The sequence below is a fragment of the Felis catus genome, chromosome D1 (assembly GCF_018350175.1).
Source record: "Felis catus isolate Fca126 chromosome D1, F.catus_Fca126_mat1.0, whole genome shotgun sequence".
Lineage (NCBI taxonomy): Eukaryota > Metazoa > Chordata > Mammalia > Carnivora > Felidae > Felis > Felis catus.
This window is the reverse complement of record NC_058377.1, coordinates 86,779,858-86,801,419: the sequence shown is the minus strand read 5'-3', so window position 1 is coordinate 86,801,419 and position 21,562 is coordinate 86,779,858. Positions and strand designations below refer to the sequence as shown.

General features: G+C 36.5%; 1 protein-coding gene across 5 annotated transcripts in view; it reads left to right on the top strand.

Annotated features, from left to right (window-relative positions):
- CCDC73 (coiled-coil domain containing 73) overlaps window positions 1-21,562 on the top strand; it is a 175,364-nt gene that overhangs the window by 125,182 nt on the left and 28,620 nt on the right. For all 5 annotated transcript variants that reach the window (XM_045039108.1, XM_045039107.1, XM_023239733.2 and 2 more), the window contains 3 exons: window positions 16,190-16,318; window positions 16,822-16,881; window positions 18,016-18,120. In XM_045039108.1, the coding sequence (XP_044895043.1) occupies window positions 16,190-16,318; window positions 16,822-16,881; window positions 18,016-18,120 (294 nt within the window). The remainder of the gene's footprint in view (window positions 1-16,189; window positions 16,319-16,821; window positions 16,882-18,015; window positions 18,121-21,562) is intronic.

The window sequence follows — 21,562 nt, the reverse complement described above, 5'->3', positions numbered from 1 at the left end:
TGTTTTAGATTTTTATCTTTTTCTTTTTTAAATAAAATTGTATTTGACATATAATGTTACATTAGTTTCAGGTATAAAACATAGTGATTCAATAAGTCTATACACTGTGCTCTGCTCACCACAACTGTAGCTACTATCTGTCACCATACAATGCTACTACAAGACCATTGACTATATTCGCTATGCCGTATGTTTTATCCCCGTGACTTATTTATTCCAAAACTGGAAGCCTGCATCCCCTACTCCCCTTCATCTATTTTGTCCATACCCTAACCCGACTCCTCTGGTGACCATTAGTTTGTTCTCAGTATTTATGGGTCTGTTTCTGCTTTTTATTTATTTATTTTTTTAGATTCCACATATACGTGAAATCTTCTGGTATTTATCTTTCTCTTTTGACATATTTCTCTTAGCATAATACCTTCTAGGCCCATTGTGTTTTTGCACATGGCAAGGTGTTATCCTTTTTATGGCTGACTAATATTCCATTGTGTATATATATCACATCTTTATCCATTCATCTGTCATTGGACACTTCGGTTGCTTCCACATTTTGGTATTTTTTCTTTTCTAACATCTGCATTCAATGCTGTCGACTTCCCTGTAACCATTGCTTCCATTGCATTCCACAAATTTTGTTTAGTTGTATTTTCATTTAGCTCAAAATATTTTAAAATTTCTCTTGAGATTTCTTCTTTGACCCATGTGTTATTCAGAAGTGTGCTGTTTAAGCTCCAAGTATTTTCAAGCTACCATTTATTGATTTCTAGTTTAATTTTATTGTAGTCTAAGAGCAGACATTATATAATTTTTGTCTTTTAAATTTTTTAAGGTGTGTTTTACAGTCCAGACTGGTGAATGTTGTATGTAAGCTTGAGAAGGATTTGTAATCTGCTGTTTTTGGATGCAGTGGTCTATACAGTTTACTGGACTGTGAACTTCACAGTAGTTCTCAGTTTTTTCTCTCGAGTGGTACAGGATGGTTGGAGGGGGCTGGATTTGGGTATCACCCTTTCCCTAGGTAGTTTAGGCTCAGGTCCAGTAGCTTCTCCTGAGGTCAGCCCTTGTTAGAAGAACAGAATGCCCTGGCATATTTCACAGTGGTTCCTTCTCCCCTCCTCCTCCTGGAAGCAGGAGGAAATATTTTTTTCTGATATTCACTGTGAGAAGACTTGGAAGTGAAATTCACAAAAGTGTTTGGGCGGGGGGTTCCCCCATGACTATGTCCCCCTAAATTTTTTTTTGTTTTAACTCTCAGGGTTTTCCACACTGGGCCTCTGGTAGTCAGTCAGTCACAGTTCAGCTTTTCCTGTACTGGCATTAGTTCTTGCAGAGGTTTCTGTTTGTGGATTTCTGCTCTGGTAGTTTATAATTCTCCATATTCACCTGTCTGTCTCTCCAATCATTGAGGTAGCTGTTTCCTTTATGACCTCATTTCTCTGACAGCTCTAAGAAGAGTTGTTGATTTTCAGTTTGTTCAGCTTTTATTTGTTGTCAGGATAAAGTTGTCGGGACGAAGTTTAAACTCCTTACTTGTTTGACTGGAAATAAGAAGCCCTCCATTTTTACTTACGGGCTTAGTTTTAATTTTGCTGAAATTAAAACTAAGCCTAGAGTGACAGACCTAAGTTTTGAAGAGGAGTGTTTTGTGCTGTGAGATAAATAACATATAGTTTAAAGCATAACTCAAGAAATCAGGAAATTTTGTTACTTTCTGTTTTAGCATCATTTCAAGGAAAGCAGGATTACTTAAAGATTGAAGTGGATTCTAAATGCTAAGCCAGAGCCCAAAGGCCATTAATATTTGTAACACTATTGTATCTAGTTCTTTGGTCTTATAACTTTCTTATAAGCCAAGAAAATGGTTTTATATTCCCTGGATTCTATCCTTATACCTGAAGCATCAGAAAGGAAGCGCATAGTGTAGCTCAGTATAAAACATTAGAAGCATATGTTCCTAGCCCTTGAAATTTTTAAGTCTATCTAGAAAACTAGACAGTTTTTATGTAAAGAACATTTATTTTCAGTCACATCCTAGAATATTAAAGACGGCTTTTTTAATATAAGGAGAAAATATGTAATTTAAAAATTTGTAGTCTCAAATCAGAGGATTGTTAAAAGGACCATTCATTTTTGTCAATATTAATTGCGAATGCAAATAAATATAAATAACTAAATACTGACTACTTGTGCATAAGCACATTTTTGGTGATGTCTCTTTGATTCATTTATATTTTAATATTTTTCTCTTAATATTAATCACATTAATTTAGTGATTATATTAAAATATTCATATGCTTTTGTTCAGTTTTTACATTATTTACATTACTACATTATACCTCATAAGTTTCTGTATTAAGTTATATGGGTTTTTTTCATTAAATAAGGACAAATGTTTCATTATAGCATAATAATAATATATTTCTAACATATAGTTTAAGATTGGCCTGTAGATGGAGACGAGGCTCTTGTAAAACCATTGGCGGATTAGGTTAAAGAGAATGTCTCTTTCTTTGCACAGGTAGAATAGTGTTGCTCATGAGCACACTTACCCATTTTTCCCAGGTCTTGGAGCCCTACCAGGGCTAACTAAATGTACTGATGTGTCCTGCAGTGGTGGCCTATCTCTCTAGAGAGCATTACAGTCAGTGACCATGCTGTTGTACCTAGTAGTTCTTGGAAGAGAGAGTGTACAAACAGGTAAAGTGAGAGGATTTTTTTACATTGAGAGTTTTAAGTCTGAGTAGCTGAAAGAGTAAAAATTTAAAAATACATTTTAATAGCCATTTGTAATATTTCAGACATTCTAGGTATAAGAATTTTGTATTTTTTATGTAGTCTTAATTTTTAACTTTCAGAAAAGCTTTTTCATTTTTTATTTTCTTTTTCAGAAGCTAATCAAGTCTGGTAACATTGGCTATATCACTCACTTAAAACTTTTAATCATTTTCCCAAAGATAATTTTTATTTTTTTATTCTGTTTTATGATTTTATTTAGAACAGTTAAGCTATTGGTTTGTGACGAGATGGATTTTTTTTTTGGGGGGGGGGGAAGCAAAGTTAAATAGACCAAACTTAGCTGTTAGATTAAACTAGATATTACAGTTTTGAATGCTGGGTTCACTATTATGGCAATCATGAAGAATTCCTGATACTATCTATGAGCAGCATTCATAACCTCTGGTATTTGTCTGAGTAAACGTCAGAGCACTCAAGGAGATAGTGATATTTAACAGACTACCCTGTACCAGAAAAGGAGGGGTAAAGGAAAAAAGCACAATATTTATGACTCTAGGAACTATAAGTTGTAATTTAATGAGATCAAAGCTTGTGCTGTTTATTCGCTGTGCTAACAGCTTTGAATAAAATGGTTAGAAAACAGACAATGTACTAAAAGTTCAGGATATTTAAAAGCTATAAGGGCTATAAAATCAAAAGCATATTTTCAGTGGAAAATCATTTCATGGAGGTCTCTGATTTTAATTTATTATGTTCTTAAGATTAAGTAACTAATATAAGAAAAAGAAAGACATAAGAAATGATTAGCTTTTACTTTTGTCAGCCATATACTGGATTTTCACTCTTACCCTCCCCTTTCCCACTTTCTTGTTTCAGAACAATTATTGTAATAGGAATTGATGCATTTTAGAGTATCTCCTATAAAACTTAGCTAATTACAACAGCTCTATGTTTTCAGTTGAAAAGCGTAGAAAGCCATAGGAGTTTGTTGCACTTTATAACCTTGACAGAAGAAATAATTTGTAGAAAAAGGATTTTCCTTTATTAATTCAGATAATTGTAAGCCACTTCATGTGAATATAAGTTTTAGTGACATACACTTCAGCTTAATTATACTTTTATCAGTAGAACGTTGTGTCTTAGGAGTAAAACTAGACTAGATCATTAGTGTGAAACTAGCATTAAAAGGCATCCAATAATTTACTTTCTAAGTTATTAGAATGTTTGTTTACTTCTTATAAGTGTATCTTGCTTTAGGAAAATACAATATAAAAAATTAAAAGTTAAAAAATTGTTGCAAATTTTAAAAATTATCATTTTAGTGCACCAAAAAAAGCAGCTTGAAAGCAAGTTTTTGAAAACACCATTTTGTAAAGATGTACCTTATTTTAAATCCAGTATTATTGGTGGCTTTTTTAAAAAGAATCAATTGAGCACAAAAGATTTGTTTTTATTTTGTATTTATTTAATTTTATTTAATTTTTATTTCAGAGGGAGAGGGAGGGCGCAAGCAGAGAGAGGGGCAGAGGGAGGGAGAGGGAATCTCAGGCAGGCTCCACACTTGGCAGGGAGCCTGACCTGGGGTTTGATCCCATGACCCTGGGATCATGACACGAGTGGAAATTAAGAGTTGGGTGCTTAACCGACTGAGCCACTTAGATGCCCCCAAAAATTTGCTTTTAACATTCAGATGATACTTGACTAAATACTGAGTAACAATATAAAAATTAGCCAAATATCCTGTAAATCTGAATTGAGATTAAAACTTTAAGGTCCTCTAACACATATTTTCCTTTGAATTAATCTCCTAATTTTTTTAAATGTTTATTTATTTTTGATAGAGAGTGAGCAAGCGAGCACAAGTGGGGGAGGGGCAGAGGGAGAGAAAGGAAGACACAGATTCTGAAGCAGGCTCCAGGCTGTGAGCTATCAGTGCAGAGCCCGATGCGGGGCTTGAACTCACAAACTGTGAGATTATGACCTGAGCCGAAGTCAGATGCTTAACGCAGGCATCCCATAAATTTTTAAGAAATTAAATTAATTGCTGAAATTACTAGATTTTTTTTTTTTTAATACCCTTCAGTAACCATAGTCAGTTTAGCTCCCAACCCTTGTTTTTAAATGTTTATCCAGGGTGGAAATAATAAGAGCAATACATTATTTTGTTCAATAAGTTTGTTAAGTCAAAGACCCTCTAGTTCTAGAGTAATGTTTTATTATACCATCTTATTTCTGTAATTGTTGTTTTCTAGCATATTCTTGGATCTGTACTTATAGTGAAGAATTAACCTATTTTAAGGTCAAAAATTTAGGGCTGTTGATTACAGCAAAGTTATTTTCTAGCCAAAAAAATACACTGGGGCAGAGGGAGAGAGAACAAGAATCTTAACCAGGCTACAGGCTCCAGGAGCCTGATGCAGGGCTCAATCCCATCTGATCCCATTTGATTTCATTAAATCTTATTTTAGGTAAAGATAAGTCACATTTTTTTCATAATCATGTTCATCACTTTTTTCTTATTAGAGTCATTATAATGTTTAGTTACTTTTATTTATTTAAAATTTTTTTTTAACATTTATTCATTTTTGAGAGAGCACAGTGGGGGAGGGGCAGAGAGAGAGAGAGAGAGAGAGAGAGAGAGAGAGAGAGAGAGAGAGAGAGGGAGACACAGAATCCAAAGCAGGCTCCAGGCTCTGAGCTGTCAGCACAGAGCCTGATGTAGGGCTTGAAATCATGGACCACGAGATAATGACCTGAGCTGAAGTCAGATAGTTAACTGACTGAGCCACCCAGGTGCCCCTGTTTAGTTCCCTTTAGATTCCTGAATGTATTAAGCTGCTATGGGATAAGTATAAAACATGGCACCTTTCCTTGAGGAGCTCATGGTCTACAGGAAAATTCTTATTGTTTTTAGCTGTGAAAGAAGGAATCTTAATTCTTTAAATAAATAAAAGGATATTTAATTATACCATTATTAAGAATTCAGACTATTTTAAAAGTAGAGAAAATAATCCTAGAATCCTTTAGATTCACCTTAGTAGTAATAATAGGTAACAGTGTCTAGCACATAGTAGATACTCAACGTACACATTGCATGGAGTATTACACACCAGGCACTTTGTTAGTTTTTAAAAAATTATATTCCCTGGGGCGCCTGGGTGGCTCAGTCGGTTGGGCGTCCGACTTCAGCTCAGGTCACGATCTCGCGGTCCGTGAGTTCGAGCCCCGCGTTGGGCTCTGGGCTGACGGCTCAGAGCCTGGAGCCTGCTTACGATTCTGTGTCTCCCTCTCTCTCTGCCTCTCCCCTGTTCATGCTGTGTCTCTCTGTGTATCAAAAATAAATAAACATTAAAAAAAATTTTTTTTAATTAAAAAAAAATTATATTCCCAGTTTACAGATGAGGAACTTGATACAGAAGGAAGTTAAATAAGTTACCTAAAGTCAGGATTGGAACCTGTTTGGCTACAGAATGTACAATTAGAACCATTTTACTGATAGTAATGGCAGTATAAGCAATTTATTCACATAAGTTTCTTCACTTTCTTATTCCCTGTTAGAAATCATATATTTGTTAAAAGAGGAAATTGTTAACTATTAATACTCCTGAAATACCAGCTCCTTATATGCCTTGACAATAAAGACCTATAGACCTGTATGTCCTTACCTTGAAACTTTATCATTAACTACTGCTTCCTTTGGGCTCTTTCATTTGGCCCTCCTCTTTCTCCAGTCAGAGCATTGTTTTCTATCATCTGTACTATTACACTCTCAAAGTTGTTCTGTTTACCTCTAGTCCTTCAGTCCTCACTACCTCACCCAGTCCATTTGTCTCCTCCTGCCAACACATAATTCCCTGCATAATATTTCTCATTTATTCTATTTATCTTTATTCATCATATTATCTTTTTCTTTAAAACTATACCTTTCGGGGCGCCTGGGTGGCTCAGTCGGTTAAGTGGCTGACTTCAGCTCAGGTCATGATCTCGCGGTCCATGAGTTCTAGCCCCAGGTTGGGCTCTGTGCTGACAGCTCAGAGCCTGGAGCCTGCTTCAGATTCTGTGTCTCCCTCTCTCTGACCCTCCCCTGTTCATGCTCTGTCTCTCCCTGTCTCAAAAATAAATAAACGTTTAAAAAAAATTAAAAAAAAAAACTATACCTTTCAACTATAGTCATTTCAAAGAGGTACTTGACCCAGATGTATATGGACGGGTGTTGCTTTTCTCTTTCCCCCTTTTATTTTCTTGTTTTTAAATATGAGCATAATGATTTCTGCCTTTCTTATTTTATATATGTGAAATAAATATAAAACAATAAATGCATGGTAAAACACTTCAGAAAGTCCAACACACCATAGAAATTTATGGGATCATTGTTACTTGGTAAGGATTAAGGCAGTTTTGATGGATTCAGCTTTTTTGTACTACAAACTATAGGTGGTTTATTTGGATAGCCTTTCAAGACCACTGAGACACAGCATCATTTGCCTTTAAATTCCTTTATCAGATAATAAAGTCTGAAATTCCTTCTGACTCATCAACTGTTCTTTCTCCCTTCACACTTGAACTATTTTCTATTTCTATAACATCTGGTTCTCTCCAGACTATCTTCTTCAGATTATCTCTAAATTTCATGGAATCATATGGATCATCTAATCTGGTTTTTGTCTTTATTTGAGCTGCAGAACCCTCAGTGTGAGATGTGGAAGCTCAATATTAAGATAAATAAGGTAGAGCTGTTGTGATTGAAGGAAGCGTTGGAGGAACACTGGACATATACCAGGGGCTCTTTCTCCTCTATTAGTAGCCATGAAGGGTCTCCATGGAACCTCTAGGACTTCTCAGAGCACAATTTAAAAACCATTAACTGGATCCAATCTCTCCTTTTTTTGGAAAGGGAACCAAAACCTCAAGGGAGTAGGTGAATTACTTAAGGTCAATCAGCTTGTAAAAAATACTCTCCATTTATCCTCTATTGTACTATGTAATGTTTGTAGTAAGTAATAGTCTAAACAACCTGTATATTTTACAATGTAGCTGAAATTTTTCTTGTAGTGGACATTGTGACAATTCCCCCAATATCCAGTCCACCTTATATGATCAGTCTGTCTCTAAGGCACTTAATATACCCTCCATTTTTCATGCCAGTGTTTGGTTCACGAATGAGCTTGTAATCTAGTTCTGGCCAGCAGGAAGTGGTTCAAAGAAAAATTTTCTTACTCTTCAGGAGTTCCAGGAAGACACAGTTGCTATGCAGTACCTATATTGGCCTCTTCCTATAGTCTCAACAGTGGAACAATGAGGACAGTCCCGGGAATGGAAAGTGGAGAAATAAAAATATCCTAGTCTTTGATAATACCTAGTCTTTAATAAATATCCTAGTCGTTGAGTCCCTGAATCAACCAACACAAGAACCTGCCCAACTTTTAATTTTTTAATTTTTTAATAAGTTTTTAATTTTAATTCCAGTATAGTTAACACACAGTGTTATATTTCAGGAATATAATATAGTGATTCAGCAGTTATATACATTACTTAGTGCTCATCATACGTGCATTCTTTAATCCCCCATCACCTATCCCCATCCTCATCCCCCCATCCAACTCTCCTCTGGTAACCATCAGTTCTCTCTAGAGTCTGTTTCTAAGTTTCTCTCTCTCTCTTTCTCTCTCTCTCCCCCTCCCTCCTCCCCCCTCTCTTTTCCACAGTGGCTGCACCAGTTTGCTTTCCCACCAACAATGTGTTACTGTTCTCTTTTCTCCACATCCTTGCCAACACTTGTTGTTTCTTGAGTTTTTGATTTTAGCCATTCTGACAGGCCTGAGGTGATAGCTCATTGTAGTTTTGATTTCATTTCCCTGATGATGAGAGATATTAAATATCTTTTTATGTGTCTGTTTGCCATCTAAATTTCTCTTCAGAGAAATGTCTGTTCATGTCTTCTGCCTATTTTTTAATTGGATTATTTGGTTTTTGGGTGTTGAGTTTTATAAGTTCTTTATATATTTTGGATACTCACCCTTTATCAATTATGTCACTTGCAAATATTTTCTCCCATTCTGTAGGTTGGCTTTTAATTTTGTTGATTGTTTCCTTTGCTGTGCAGAAGCTTTTTATTTTGATGTAGTTCCAATAGTTTATTTTTGCTTTTATTTCCCTTGCCTCAGGGGATATATCTAGAAAAATGTTGCTAAAACTGATGTCAGAGACATTACTGCCTGTGGTCTCTTCTAGGATTTTTATGGTTTCAGGTCTCACATTTAGGTCTTTAATCCATTTTGATTTTATTTTTGTATATGGTGTAAGAAAGTGGTCCAATTGCATTCTTTTGCATGTATCTGTCCAGTTTTCTCAGCACCATTTTTTGAAGAGACTTTTTCTCATTGGATGTTCTTTCCTGCTTTGTCAAATATTACCTGACCATATATTTTTTATTTTTTTAATATTTATTTTTGAGAGAGAGAGAGAACAAGTGGGGGAGGGGCAGAGAGAGAGAGGGGGGGACAGAGAATCCAAAGCAGGCTCTAGGTTCTGAGCCTTCGGTGCAGAGTCCAACATGGGGTTTGGACCCACGAACTGTGAGATCATGACCTGAGCCGAAGTCAGACGCTTAACTGACTGAGCCACCCAAGAGCCCCTTAACCATATAATTATTTCTGGGTTTTCTGTTCTGTTCCATTGATCTATGTGTCTATTTTTTAAAGTTGTTATTTATTGAGAGAGAGACAGACAGACAGAAGTGGGGGAGTAGCAGAGAGAGGGAGAGAGAATCCCAAGCAGGCTCTGCACTGTCAGTGCAGAGCCCAACATGGGGCTTCATCCCACCACCCTGGGATTATGACCTGAGCTGAAATCGAGACTCAGGCGCTTAACCAACTGAGCCACTCAGGTGCCTCTGTGTTTGGTATAATTGTAGATGGGATTGTTCTTTTTTTTTTTTTTTTTTAACATTTATTTTTTTGAGAGAGAAAGAGGCAGAGTGTGAGCAGGAGTGCGGCAGAGGGAGACACAGAATCTGAAGCAGGCTCCAGGCTCTGAGCTATCAGCACAGGGCCCAATGTGGGGCTTGAACCCATAAACTGCAAGATCATGACCTGAAGTTGGATGCTCAACCAGCTGAGCCACCCAGATGCACCTAGATGGGATTGTTTTCTTTATTTCACGTTCTGCTGCTTCATTATTAGTGTATAGGAATGCAGCAGATTTCTGTGTCTGTTTTTGTTTCGTATCCTGTGATCTTACTGAATTCATTTATCAGTTCTAGTAGTTTTTTCGTAGAGTCTTTAGGATTTTCTATGTATAGCATCATGTCATCTGCAAATGGTGAGAGTTTTATTTCTTCCTTACAAATTTGGATCCCTTTTATTTCTTTTTGTTGTATAATTGCTGGGACTAGGACTTCCAGTACTATGTTGAATAAAAGTGAAGAACCTGCTCAACTTTGGACTCCCTGTTATGCGGAAGAATAAATGTCCTTAGTATTTGATGGTTTAAATATGGTTTTCTGATACCTGTAACCAAAGCATCCTAATTGATACTGCTGACACTTTGTGTTTTAATTACAGAATATTGTGTTTTGCAAAATATTGGATGTCTAAAATGTAAAATGGGTTCATTTTATATCATCTGTGTGATAAACTCACTTTTTAAGTGTCTTTTTTAAAAGAATTATTTATTTATTTTTATTTTAGAGAGAGTGCAAGCTGGGGAGAAGGGCAGAGGGAGAGAGAGAATTTTAAGCAGGCTCCATGCTCAGCTCAGAGCCCAATGTGGGGTTTAGTCTCATGACCCTGGGATTATGACCTGAGCTGAAATCAAGAGTTGGACAGTCAACCAACTGAGCCACCCAGGTGCCCTTTAAAGTTCTTTACAAATGCCTTTGGCTCCCTGATCATCAGTTTTCTTCCATTCCTCCAAAGTTCTATCTTAAGGTCTCTGTTATTCTTTTCTCATATTATCTCTTTCAGTTAGCTCATATTCTGTGATTCAGTGATTCACTTCATGCAGATGACTTTACGTTTCCAGCCTCACATTTCCCTTAATATCAGTTCTATATTTTCAGCTACCTGAAGGGTCATCTCTTTCTATGACTTATTGTAAATTCAGGGTCAGCAGAGCACATATTGGATTGATTCTTCATTCTTAACATCCCTCCTCTCTCCCCTGGCCATCCCCCAAATTCATACAACTCTCCTTTCAAAGGAAATCTTCTTGCTGACAGTGAAGATGAACCATTGCTAGGACATTGGAACTTCATTTGGGGGAATTTATCATGGGTAGCCTTTTATAATTTGAAAAAAAAAACATGAATGAAAGACTTTTATATATATATCTATATAAAGACATATATCTATATCTATATATAGGTATAGATATAGATATAAAGATATAAATATAAAGAATAACAACCTCTGGCTCAGGCTTAGTGATTTGTGCTTTCTTCGCTTGCTTGATAGTCTCAGATCGTTAACCTCTTGTTTCTTGTCTTAAATACATTTTCATCTATTGCATCAGTGAAGTAGAATTTCCATTTCTTTTCCATTTTCATGCTTTCTCTTCCACATTTTATGGTTTTTATTTTCATTTCTCCTAGCTTCACCTAGATATTCTGGAATAATTTTTTTCTTCATTCCCTTTGTCTACTCAATTATATCTTAAAATATCTCATATATTCCATTCTCCATTTCTCAGTAATATAGACATTTATCATCTCATGCCTGGATTAATAAAACAGCCCCTTAGCCAAAGTTCTTTTATTTGGTTTTTATTCATTTTTGTTGCCAAACTAACTTTATTAGGTTACTAGTGTAATGCATTGCTTCTCTGTGCTGGACATGCTAGATATTTAGTATATATAGAAGGAACGATAGATTGAATAACTTCTCTTTTGCCTAATGAATCAAGTCCCAAATTTTTTCTACTTTATTGAGACAAATTGACATATAACATTATGTAAGTATAGGTATACAACATATGATTTAGTCCCATACTTCTTTAATTGACCTTCCAGAACTTCCAAAGTCTGGCCACATTCTACATTTATTTATTAAGCATCTTCTGTTCTATTTAATGCAAAATCTTTGTTGCAATTGTTATAATTCTTCACTATGCCTTTCTTTTTTTGCCTTTGCTCCCCTCCATTTCTCCTTTCCACACTCGAAATGCCTTCTCTCAGTTTACTTGTATTAAACAGGATTGAGTCAGGAAACAGATGGCACATTGGAATAGGTAAAAGAGAAAAGTTTGATGAAGAAGCTGTTTACAAAGTTATGGGCAGGGTTCAGGGGAACCAACAGGGATAATGAATCACCACAGCGATAGAAGCAGTGGGGGAATGATTATACCACATAAACCCCAGGGGAAAGGGAAGGAAGCAGCTACTGGGAACCTGGAGAGAGCTATAGGCACAGCTGTAGAAGAAAGCTGAATTCAGAAGCTGTGACCTTTGGCAAAGGTACAGAGCTATTGTCATTTCGTGGCCATATAGGGAGAAAACTGGGGAAATACCTCTATCTGTCTGTCTTCCCAGGATACTGATTTACTGGTGCCTTCCAGAGATTGAACCCAGCCAGAAGCAAGAAAAACTGCTACATCCACAGATATCAGCACACAGGGGACACAACAGTATGGAGAAAGGGTGGAGAGTGAGTCAGGAGAGACAAATGGAGAAAATCCAGTATATTACTCATTCTTCAAGGCCTGCCTTCTTTGTTCAGACTTCTTTCATTATTCAGTATATGCTGATTGTTCTCTTTGTACCAGCCATTAATTTGCCTGCTTTTCTAAGCATGAAGTCCTGTCTCTTGACCCATGTTTTTAAAAAAAAATTTTTTATTTATTTATAAACATTTATTTATTTTTGAGACAGAGACAGAGCATGAACGGGGGAGGGTCAGAGAGAGGGAGACACAGAATCCGAAACAGGGTCCAGGCTCTGAGCTGTCAGCACAGAGCCCGACGCGGGGCTCAAACTCACGGACCATGAGATCATGACCTGAGCCAAAGTCGGCCGCCCAACCGACTGAGCCACCCAGGCGCCCCTCTTGACCCATGTTTTACTTTAGCAGTCATTTTAGGCAGTGCACATATCTAAAAGGGACATGTGAACTAAGACCAGTTAATCCTTTCTTCTGGATTTTGAACTAGGTATTGAGTTATGATTGAGTGAAGTTTTCTCTGGGCAGCTGAAGCTATAACATGAAGAACTCTGGAAGTTTTGGCAGCACTATTTTCTGCTGTTCCTTTTTCAGCTTCCTTGATATTACACTCTTGATTTTCCACCTACCTCAGTTGACTGTACTTCCTTCTAATATTAGCTTCTTCTCTAATCCATGAGTGTTGGAGTTCTTTAGGACTCAGTCATTTGCCATCTTCTGTCTTCTAACTAATAACTCTAAGTGATTGCACCTGTTTCCATGGCTTTGTATTCTATTATATGCTATATTATATTACATATGTGTATATGCTGTACTCTGATATGTGAGAAATGTGTTTATTTTGAAAAAAATGCTAATCAGTACAATGAAGAAAATAAAAATTTCCTGTAGTCTTACGACCCTAATGAACTTTTTTTCCCCTTCAGAAGAGTTGTTATTATTTATTCAGTTCTTAGAGTCTTTTGTTTTTTTAATTTTTTTAACAAATTCTTTTTTTTAATTTAAATCAAAGTTACTTAACATATAGTTTAATAATGATTTCAGGCATAGAATTTAGTGGTTCATCACTTACATACAACACTGACTGCTCATCCCAACCCCTCCCCCTTACCCTGTCCTCCTTAATGCCCATCGCCTATTTAGCCCATTAGCCCATCACCCCATCCAACACCCCTCCAGCAACCCTTAGTTTGTTCTCTGTATTTAAGAGTCTCTTATGGTTTGTCTCCCTCTCTGTTTTTATCTTATTTTTGCTTCCCTTTCCCTATGTTCATTTGTTTTGTTTCTTAAATTCCACATATGAGTGAAATCATATATTTGTCTTTCTCTTACTTTGCTTAGTATAATACACTCTAGTTGCATCCATGTTGTTGCAAATGGCAAGATTTCATTTTTTTTGATAACCTAGTAACATTCCATTTTGTGTGTGTGTGTGTGTGTGTGTGTGTGTGTGTGTGTGTGTATGTATGTGTATGTATCACATCTTCTTTATCCATTCATCAGTCAATGGACATTTGGGATTTTCCATACTTTGGCTATTGTCAATAGTGCTGCTGTAAACATTGGAGTGCATGTACCCCTTTGAATCAGCGTTTTTGTGTCCTTTGGATAAATACCTAGTAGTGCAATTGCTGGGTCATAGGGCAGTCCTATTTTTATTTTTTTGAGTAACCTCCATACAGTTTTCCAGAGTGGCTGCACCAGTTTCCATTCCCACCAGCAGTGCAAAAGGTTCCTCTTTCTCTGCATCCTAGCCAACATCTGTTGTTGCCTGAGTTTAGCCATTCTGATAGGTGTGAGGTGATATCTCATTATGGTTTTGATTTGTATTTCCCTGATGATGAGTGATGATGAGCATTTTTTCATTACATACCATCTTTTAAAAGTTGAAGTGTATTAGGATTCTTAACTGTAAGTTGATTTTGTCAGCAAAAGAATTTAAAACTTTTTTAAATGGTTATTTTTGAGAGAGAGAGGAGAGAGAGAGAGCATGCACGTGCAAGTGAGTGGAGAAGGGGCAGAGAGAGAGGGAGACACAGAATCCAAAGCAGGCTCCAGGCTCTGAGTTGTCAGCACAGAGCCTGATGTGGGGCTCAAACCCACAAAGTGCAAGCTCATGACCTGAGCCAAAGTCAGCTGCTCAAGCGACTGAGCCACCCAGTTGCCCCAGCAAAGGAATTTAGATGTTGGTCATCTCAGACTTAGAAAATGGTCAGAAAGGGAACCTATGCAGTATTGAAGAGCATGCCATAAAATCAACTTCCAGTCCTGAGTATTGTATGTTGTCACTATTGACTGTAATGATGCTGCTACGCTACTGTGGTGTCATTGTTGCCCATGGAAACTTGATGTTACTAGCATCGCCCCTGCAGACTGTCAACAGATGGATTTGCAACAGTTCTTGTTCTTTGTGGTATTAGTTTCTGATCCAATATCCAGGACAGGTGTATCTGATTAGCAGAGTCTGGCCTCATGCTCATAAAGCTAGTATCTGCCATGTCTGGCTTCTCTAGTGGGCAGTGGACTCTTGTAGAATTCCTCCAGAATTCAAAGGGAGTTCAGATACTGTGTAGTTAAGAATGTGAAAATCACATTCTTGAGTGTTTAATATAGTGAGTATACACAGAACAGCAGTATAATAAATTATACACCAATTCAGAAGTTGGTATTTCAGAATTATAATGTGTTTGGATGATATCTGTTAAGCTCAATGGATATGTAACTTCACAAATGAAGACTTCTTTTATATCCCCTGCAATTCTAATAATCTGCAGTGATGCTAGAGTTATTTTTTTGAGTTACAAATCTTATGTCTTTCTCCTACTCAGAATCCTTCAATTTTTTTTTTTTGAGAGGGAGGAGGGGCAAAGGGAGAGAGAGAATCTTAAGCAGGCTCCATGCCCAGCATGGAGCCCAACATGGGGCTAGATCTCATGACCCTGAGATCATAACCTGAGCCCAAATCAAGAGTCAGACACTTAACTGACTGAGCCACCCAGGTGCCCCCAAATCCTTCAATTATTACCTCATTGACTAGAGGATAAAATTAAAACTTTTTATCTTGGCCCACAAATCCCTTTCAAAATTTGAATCTTGTCAAATTTCTAGCCACAATCACACATACTCTACCCCTCCCCCTTACCCATAACATATAAGCTCCAACTATATCCTATTCTGGTTTCCTGAAAAATACCATGCTCTTTTATGTTTCTGCATGTTTGTATGTGTAGAATCTTTTTGTCTGGAATGTGTACTCCTTTTTTGCCTTCTTTGCAATTTTATCTTTGAAGACTCCATTCAGAAACCGCTTTTCCTAATAGTGCCTTCTTGATGCCCTCAACCAAACTCCTTCTTTCTTTATGTTTCTGTGCATTCCTATACTTTAGCAGTCATCACATTATATTGTGATTATTTCTTACAGAAACTTTTATTAGATGCTAACAAACTTGGAAACTGATAATCTTTTATTTTCTTTTTTTTATCTCAGAAGATTTTTGTTAAATAAGTAATAAATGAAAACACCCTACTTCCGGTTGGTTAGTTCATTTGGTTTGTGTGCTCTTTTTAAGAGGAAAAAATCCTGCATTCTATCCTTGTATCATTGTGTCTATGGTCATAGCCACAAATAGCATTCCCACCTTGGCTAATTATCTTGCAACAGAACTAGGGGAAATAGACCTTGATTGACCAGTAATATTGTCTTAAATGATAGGTTTAAAATGGTCTTTAAAACTGTCAGAAAAGTACCTTGCTGTGATGAAATGTTTATACTGAATTTTCTGTTTATATTTCTTAAGGAACTTAAAAAAGTTACCTCAGACTTGATAAAGTCCAAGGTCACATGTCAACAAGAGATAGGAGAAGAAAACATCCATTTAACAATTAAAGAACAAAAATTTCAAGAACTCCAAGAAAGATTCAACATGGTATTTAATTAAATGCATTCATGTTTATATAATTGTTTTTGTAAAATTTATGAGAATTTCAGGATTATAATATAAAAGCATTCCTTTGTAAAGTTAATATATCTAGTAAAAAAAAGGTATTATGAATTATTTTTCACTCTAGGTAATTTTTGCCATTATCAGCAAGAATTTAAGACAATAAAATTTGTCTATAACCATTTTATTTCCACTTTAATGTAGTGTCAGGTAATCTTATGATACAATGGTGTCTCCAGAAAAGCTTTTGGAGATAAGAAATTTTGTAGTTTTTTTAACATTAATATTTATAAATTTGTACACCAGCCTGTATTGGGTGTCTAATACAGTCTTTATTTTCACTAGAACTACTACTTCCCCAGCAAACAAAGGTTGGTACTCTGGGGTGGTAAGGGGTCATGACACTCCTAAACTTGTTGAGCACTGAATTAAATGTAGAATTTTCTGAATTTTATGTCATAACTTTAAAATTACTCAATTTTTTAAAGGAATTGGAATTAAATAAGAAGATTAATGAAGAGATTACGCATATTCAAGAAGAAAAACAGGCAAGCAATCATAAGATATTTTGGAAGCCAGTAAATATTTTTAAAACTGATATAACGTGAGAAATAAACAAGTTCAGTAACAAATGGAATCATGTGTAGGTCAGTTGCTAGCACATAGTAAGCATTCAGGGTCATTTGAATGGATACATGTGAACCTTTATAATCAGGTCTCACATATGCTCCCATTAAAAAACAAATCAGAGAAATGGGAAGATGTTTGTCATAGGGGACAAACTTCCAATTCTAGTATGAGCAAGTTCTTGGGGTTTAATGTACAGCATGATGATTTTAGTTAACAGTACTGTATTACATACTTGAAAGTTGTTAAGAGAGTAGATCTTAAATGTTCTCACCACACACACACAAATAGGAATTATGTGAAGTGGTAGAGATGTTAATCTTATGGTAATTATTTAGCACTATATACGTGTATCAAATCATCATGTTATACAACTTAAGTTTACACAATGTTATGTGTCAATTATATCTTAATAAAGTTGGGAAAATATTACAATATTTAATTAATAAAAAGGATAAAAATAAATCAGTTTTTTCCTTGATAGTTTAGACCATTGGTACCCTAGCAGGTAATTACTGAAATGTGTGTATGCTTAGAGCATACATTTACAGGATGTTATACTCTCATTTAAATCTATTTGATATTTATAATTTTTCTATTTAAAAAAAAGGTCCATGAAAGAAAAGTTCTGTTTCTTTTTTTTCTTTTCTGCTTTTCTTCCATTTCACTATGAATGCATATCATGACATTTTAGCCCGTTAGCAGTATGACATTTTAGTAGTGATATGTTTACTTTTTTAAGACAAGCCAACAATAATTTTAGTTTTGAATTCTTCACATTTTTCAGTAGTGTCTCATAATCCATGGTCCATTTCAAAAAACTTTGTTAATTATTTGAAGAACTCTTGGAAATAGTACTTTGTAAGAAATTATACAAGTTATTTTAGATATTAAGTTAGTAAAATACGCTATTAGTTTATTTCAGTATCTTGTTATGGTATTTAAATTAAACTATAAAGATAATAAGTTAAGAAATTAGAAAAAGTACTTTAAGAATGAATTTAGAAACATACCTACAAAATTTTTTCAACTAATATATTTATACTCTTTTAAAGGATATCATCACTTCTTTCCAACATATGCAGCAGTTACTTCAGCATCAAACTGAAGTTAATACTGAACTGGAAGCAGAGTTGAAGGTGTTGAAAGAAAATAATGAGGTTGTATATAGATACATAGATATAGATATAGTGTATTTATATCTAATGAGCTTTACCTGTTTAGTTGCATTTATCTGCCCAACTTTATCTGGGATCATTTTGAATTTTAGGGGTAAGATACAGCCTTCTTCACCAACTTGGTATCAATGTCTAAAGTAATGAATATATGTGTGTATATATATATATTTTTTTTAACTTAAATTTAAGTCACTAGTTAAGTGTTAAGTTTTATCAAGTATCTGACTTAATTTTGTAACAGATTGGATGAGATTTTTTTTCTTTGTCTTAGAATTGTGGCAAAGACCAAAACTGAAAATAGAAGGTGATAAGTGTCACCATATTCTAAGAGAACAGTCAGTGAACTCCCAGAAATTGAGGCAGACCCCTCTTCATGGGTTTAGGTAGAACTGGCCCTGTTATCACAGCAATCACACCATCATCTTATTTCCATATTTTAAAAAAAATGGAGAGAGGAAGAAATTATGGTCACTGATGTTTTGGGAGTAACAGTTGCATAAGAGAGGCTTTTCTATTACATCCCTAGTTGGGAGGGGTCATACATTTCCCCTAATAAGCTAAGTGAAAGAGTCTATATGAAAATCATGTAAAGATTGGAATACAAAAAGGGGAAAGTGCCATCTTGTTTTGTGGATGGATGCTTGAGATGCTGTAAAAACTTGAAGGTTCACTCTGGTGTTGGCAGTAGAATAAAATGTGATAAGTTCATGTGGAAGAACTGGCATATGTTTTTTGAAGTTTGGAATTATACCAAGAGCATATAGACTAGTGCACAGTTATGTTCCAGAAATTTCAAGGAGGAAAGTTTTTGAAGTGATCTTTACCAATGGGGCTTGAAGTGTATTATGCTTGTTCTAATACTGTATGGCCCAGTAAGGGTGCAGAAGAGAGACATTTAGTGGTTTCTTGGTTCCACATGAAGGAACATGGAGGTTAGTGGAAGGGCAGAAATTGCTCTGTGTCCCCCTGGCCAAGTGATTGGATGTCTAAGTCAAGAGAAGGAGGTGGGGACATGTTCCACTGGGGTGGCCAGTGGAAGATATTTGTGTTCCTCTGAAGGAAATCTTGGAAATGAAGGTAAAGCTGAACATTTTTCAAGAAAACTACAATCACAGGGTACCTGGGTGGCTCAGTCAGTTGGGCATCTGACTCGATTCGGGCTCAGGTCATGATCTCACGGTTTGTGGGTTCCAGCCCTGTGCAGAACCTACTTGGGATATTCTCTCTCTCTCTCTCTCTCTCTCTCTCTGCCCCTTCTCTCTCTCTCTCTCTCTCTCTCTCTCTCTCTCTCTCTCTCTCTCAAAAATAAGCTTAAAAAAAAAAAAAAGAGAGAAAACTACAATCACTTCCCATGGAAAGACCACCATCAGCAGAGGCCAAGGCCAACTTCCTGGGTATATAACCAGTGCAGTTGCATAGGGATCCATACTCAGAAGGGCTTTTTGCTTCAGGTTTAATGTTCTGTGTTCACTGTCTTGAAATTTTCATCTTTAAATTTATGTTTTGTAAATTAAGTCTGATGGGAAAATGGAGCATGCACTGGAGTCTTGGAGCCTCAGCTCAGGCTTTGCTGTGTCTCCTACTGCCTCTCAGGATGAATTTTTGGCTGCTGGTTCTGCCATACTTTGGTATGCTAGGCCCTGCCTGGCCTCATCCTCTCTGCTTCTGCTCCACCACTGTTGTGGTCACGTTCCTGGGGAGAGGTTTGTGTTCTACTGTTGCTCTTTATGTTTGGTGGAGGGCTAAATATAGCAGGGAGGGTCTGGGTCCATTGCATATGTCTGCAGCATCATCTGTCTCAGGTTGGCAATACCTTGGCACATTAGGTAGGTGACTTGGTAGGGGGTGAGTCCTCAATCCAGGTACTGAGATGTATCCCTGCCTGGCATTTGCAATCTGTTGGGGGTTACCCATCTGCCATGGGTTGGGGCAGAGGTCCCATGGGACAGGAAGATTGACTTTTTTACCCCAGCCAGGGCATACATGGGTCCAGCAGCTTGCAGGAGGTAGAACCCAGTAGCTGGTGGATCTACTAGTGTTGAGTTGTACGGTGAGGCCCTCAGGCATCTGTGAGGATCTGAATTTGCCCTATGAGTATCCCTTTGCCCAGGGGCCCATGACATTAAATAGAAAGTAAAAAGCACGATGACATGATAAGCTCATAGGGAGAGAGAGAAAGGGGGCGTGACCATGAAGGAAAGAAAAAGTTTTGTATTTTCATATCTTCAATAGCACCTTTTCCGTGCTTTTTAAATTTTGCACTGGGCCCCACAAAGTATGTTGAATTCATCATCATTGACTGGAGCCAGACTTAACCTGAACAATGCCAGAGTTGTTTCCTCATCATTGATGTTCTATGACTAATTATGTAAAGAGAGTTTTGGCTTTTTTATTTCTCTTGCCTGCCCCTAATATTATAAAACTTAGACCTGGAGGGACGCCTGGGTGGCTCAGTTGGTTAAGCATCCAACTCTTAATTTTGGCTCAGGTCATGATCTCACAGTCATGAGATTGAGCCCCCTTGCAGGACTCTGAGCTGAAAGCACGGAGCCTGGTTGGGATTCTCTCTCTCTTTCTCTCTGCACCTCTCCCTCCTCAAAATAAATTAACTTAAAACAAAAACAATTTAGACCTGGAAGAGAGAGAGGGAGGAGGTATGCCAGAGTCAAACTCCTCCTTCCTCTTAACCTCTTCACCTCTTCCAGTAAGACTAGTGAAAAATCTCGGAAAGTCCAGCTATAAGCAAGTATCCCCCACCTCCTTTACTTACCTACAGATAGATAGCTGGGACTTTCTCTAATATTTTAAACCTTATCGCAAGAAACATGGGATAGAATTTACCCAAATTCTTTATGAGTAGCAGTTACCGTGACTGTTTTCTAGTCCATTTAGAGGAGTTGAAACAGATTTTTAGGATGAACAAAATATTAGTAATCAGCCAATCCAATCATTTCATTTCATGATGAACTGGAGATCCGGAAAGTGTAAGCAATATAGTTTAAGGCTTCTTAATTAGTGGCAATCCTCAATTTAAATTTTTGTCCTGGTTCTACTCCAGCACTATCTCTACATTACATTGTTAATGTATTCTTCCTAGATTAACGAGAGCTGCCACTTTTGTTAGATCAGTTATTTGAAAACTACAACTTTTAAATTGCTGTTCATGAGTTCTAAATGCAATGTTTTTGTGTTGCTTAATTTTGTTGGGTGTGAAGTGTATATGTGTGTGTGTGTGTATAAGAAACATGTGAATATATACTAATATATATTTATATATATACACTGAATTAATCATGACCTTAACTATAGTTCCAAGATCTTTTAACTATAAGTGCTAATATCTTAGATAATCCAGGTGCCTCTCTCTGTAACTAGTACCATTATTATTTGAGCCTTGATAGTATGTAGAGAAACTAGATGTCAT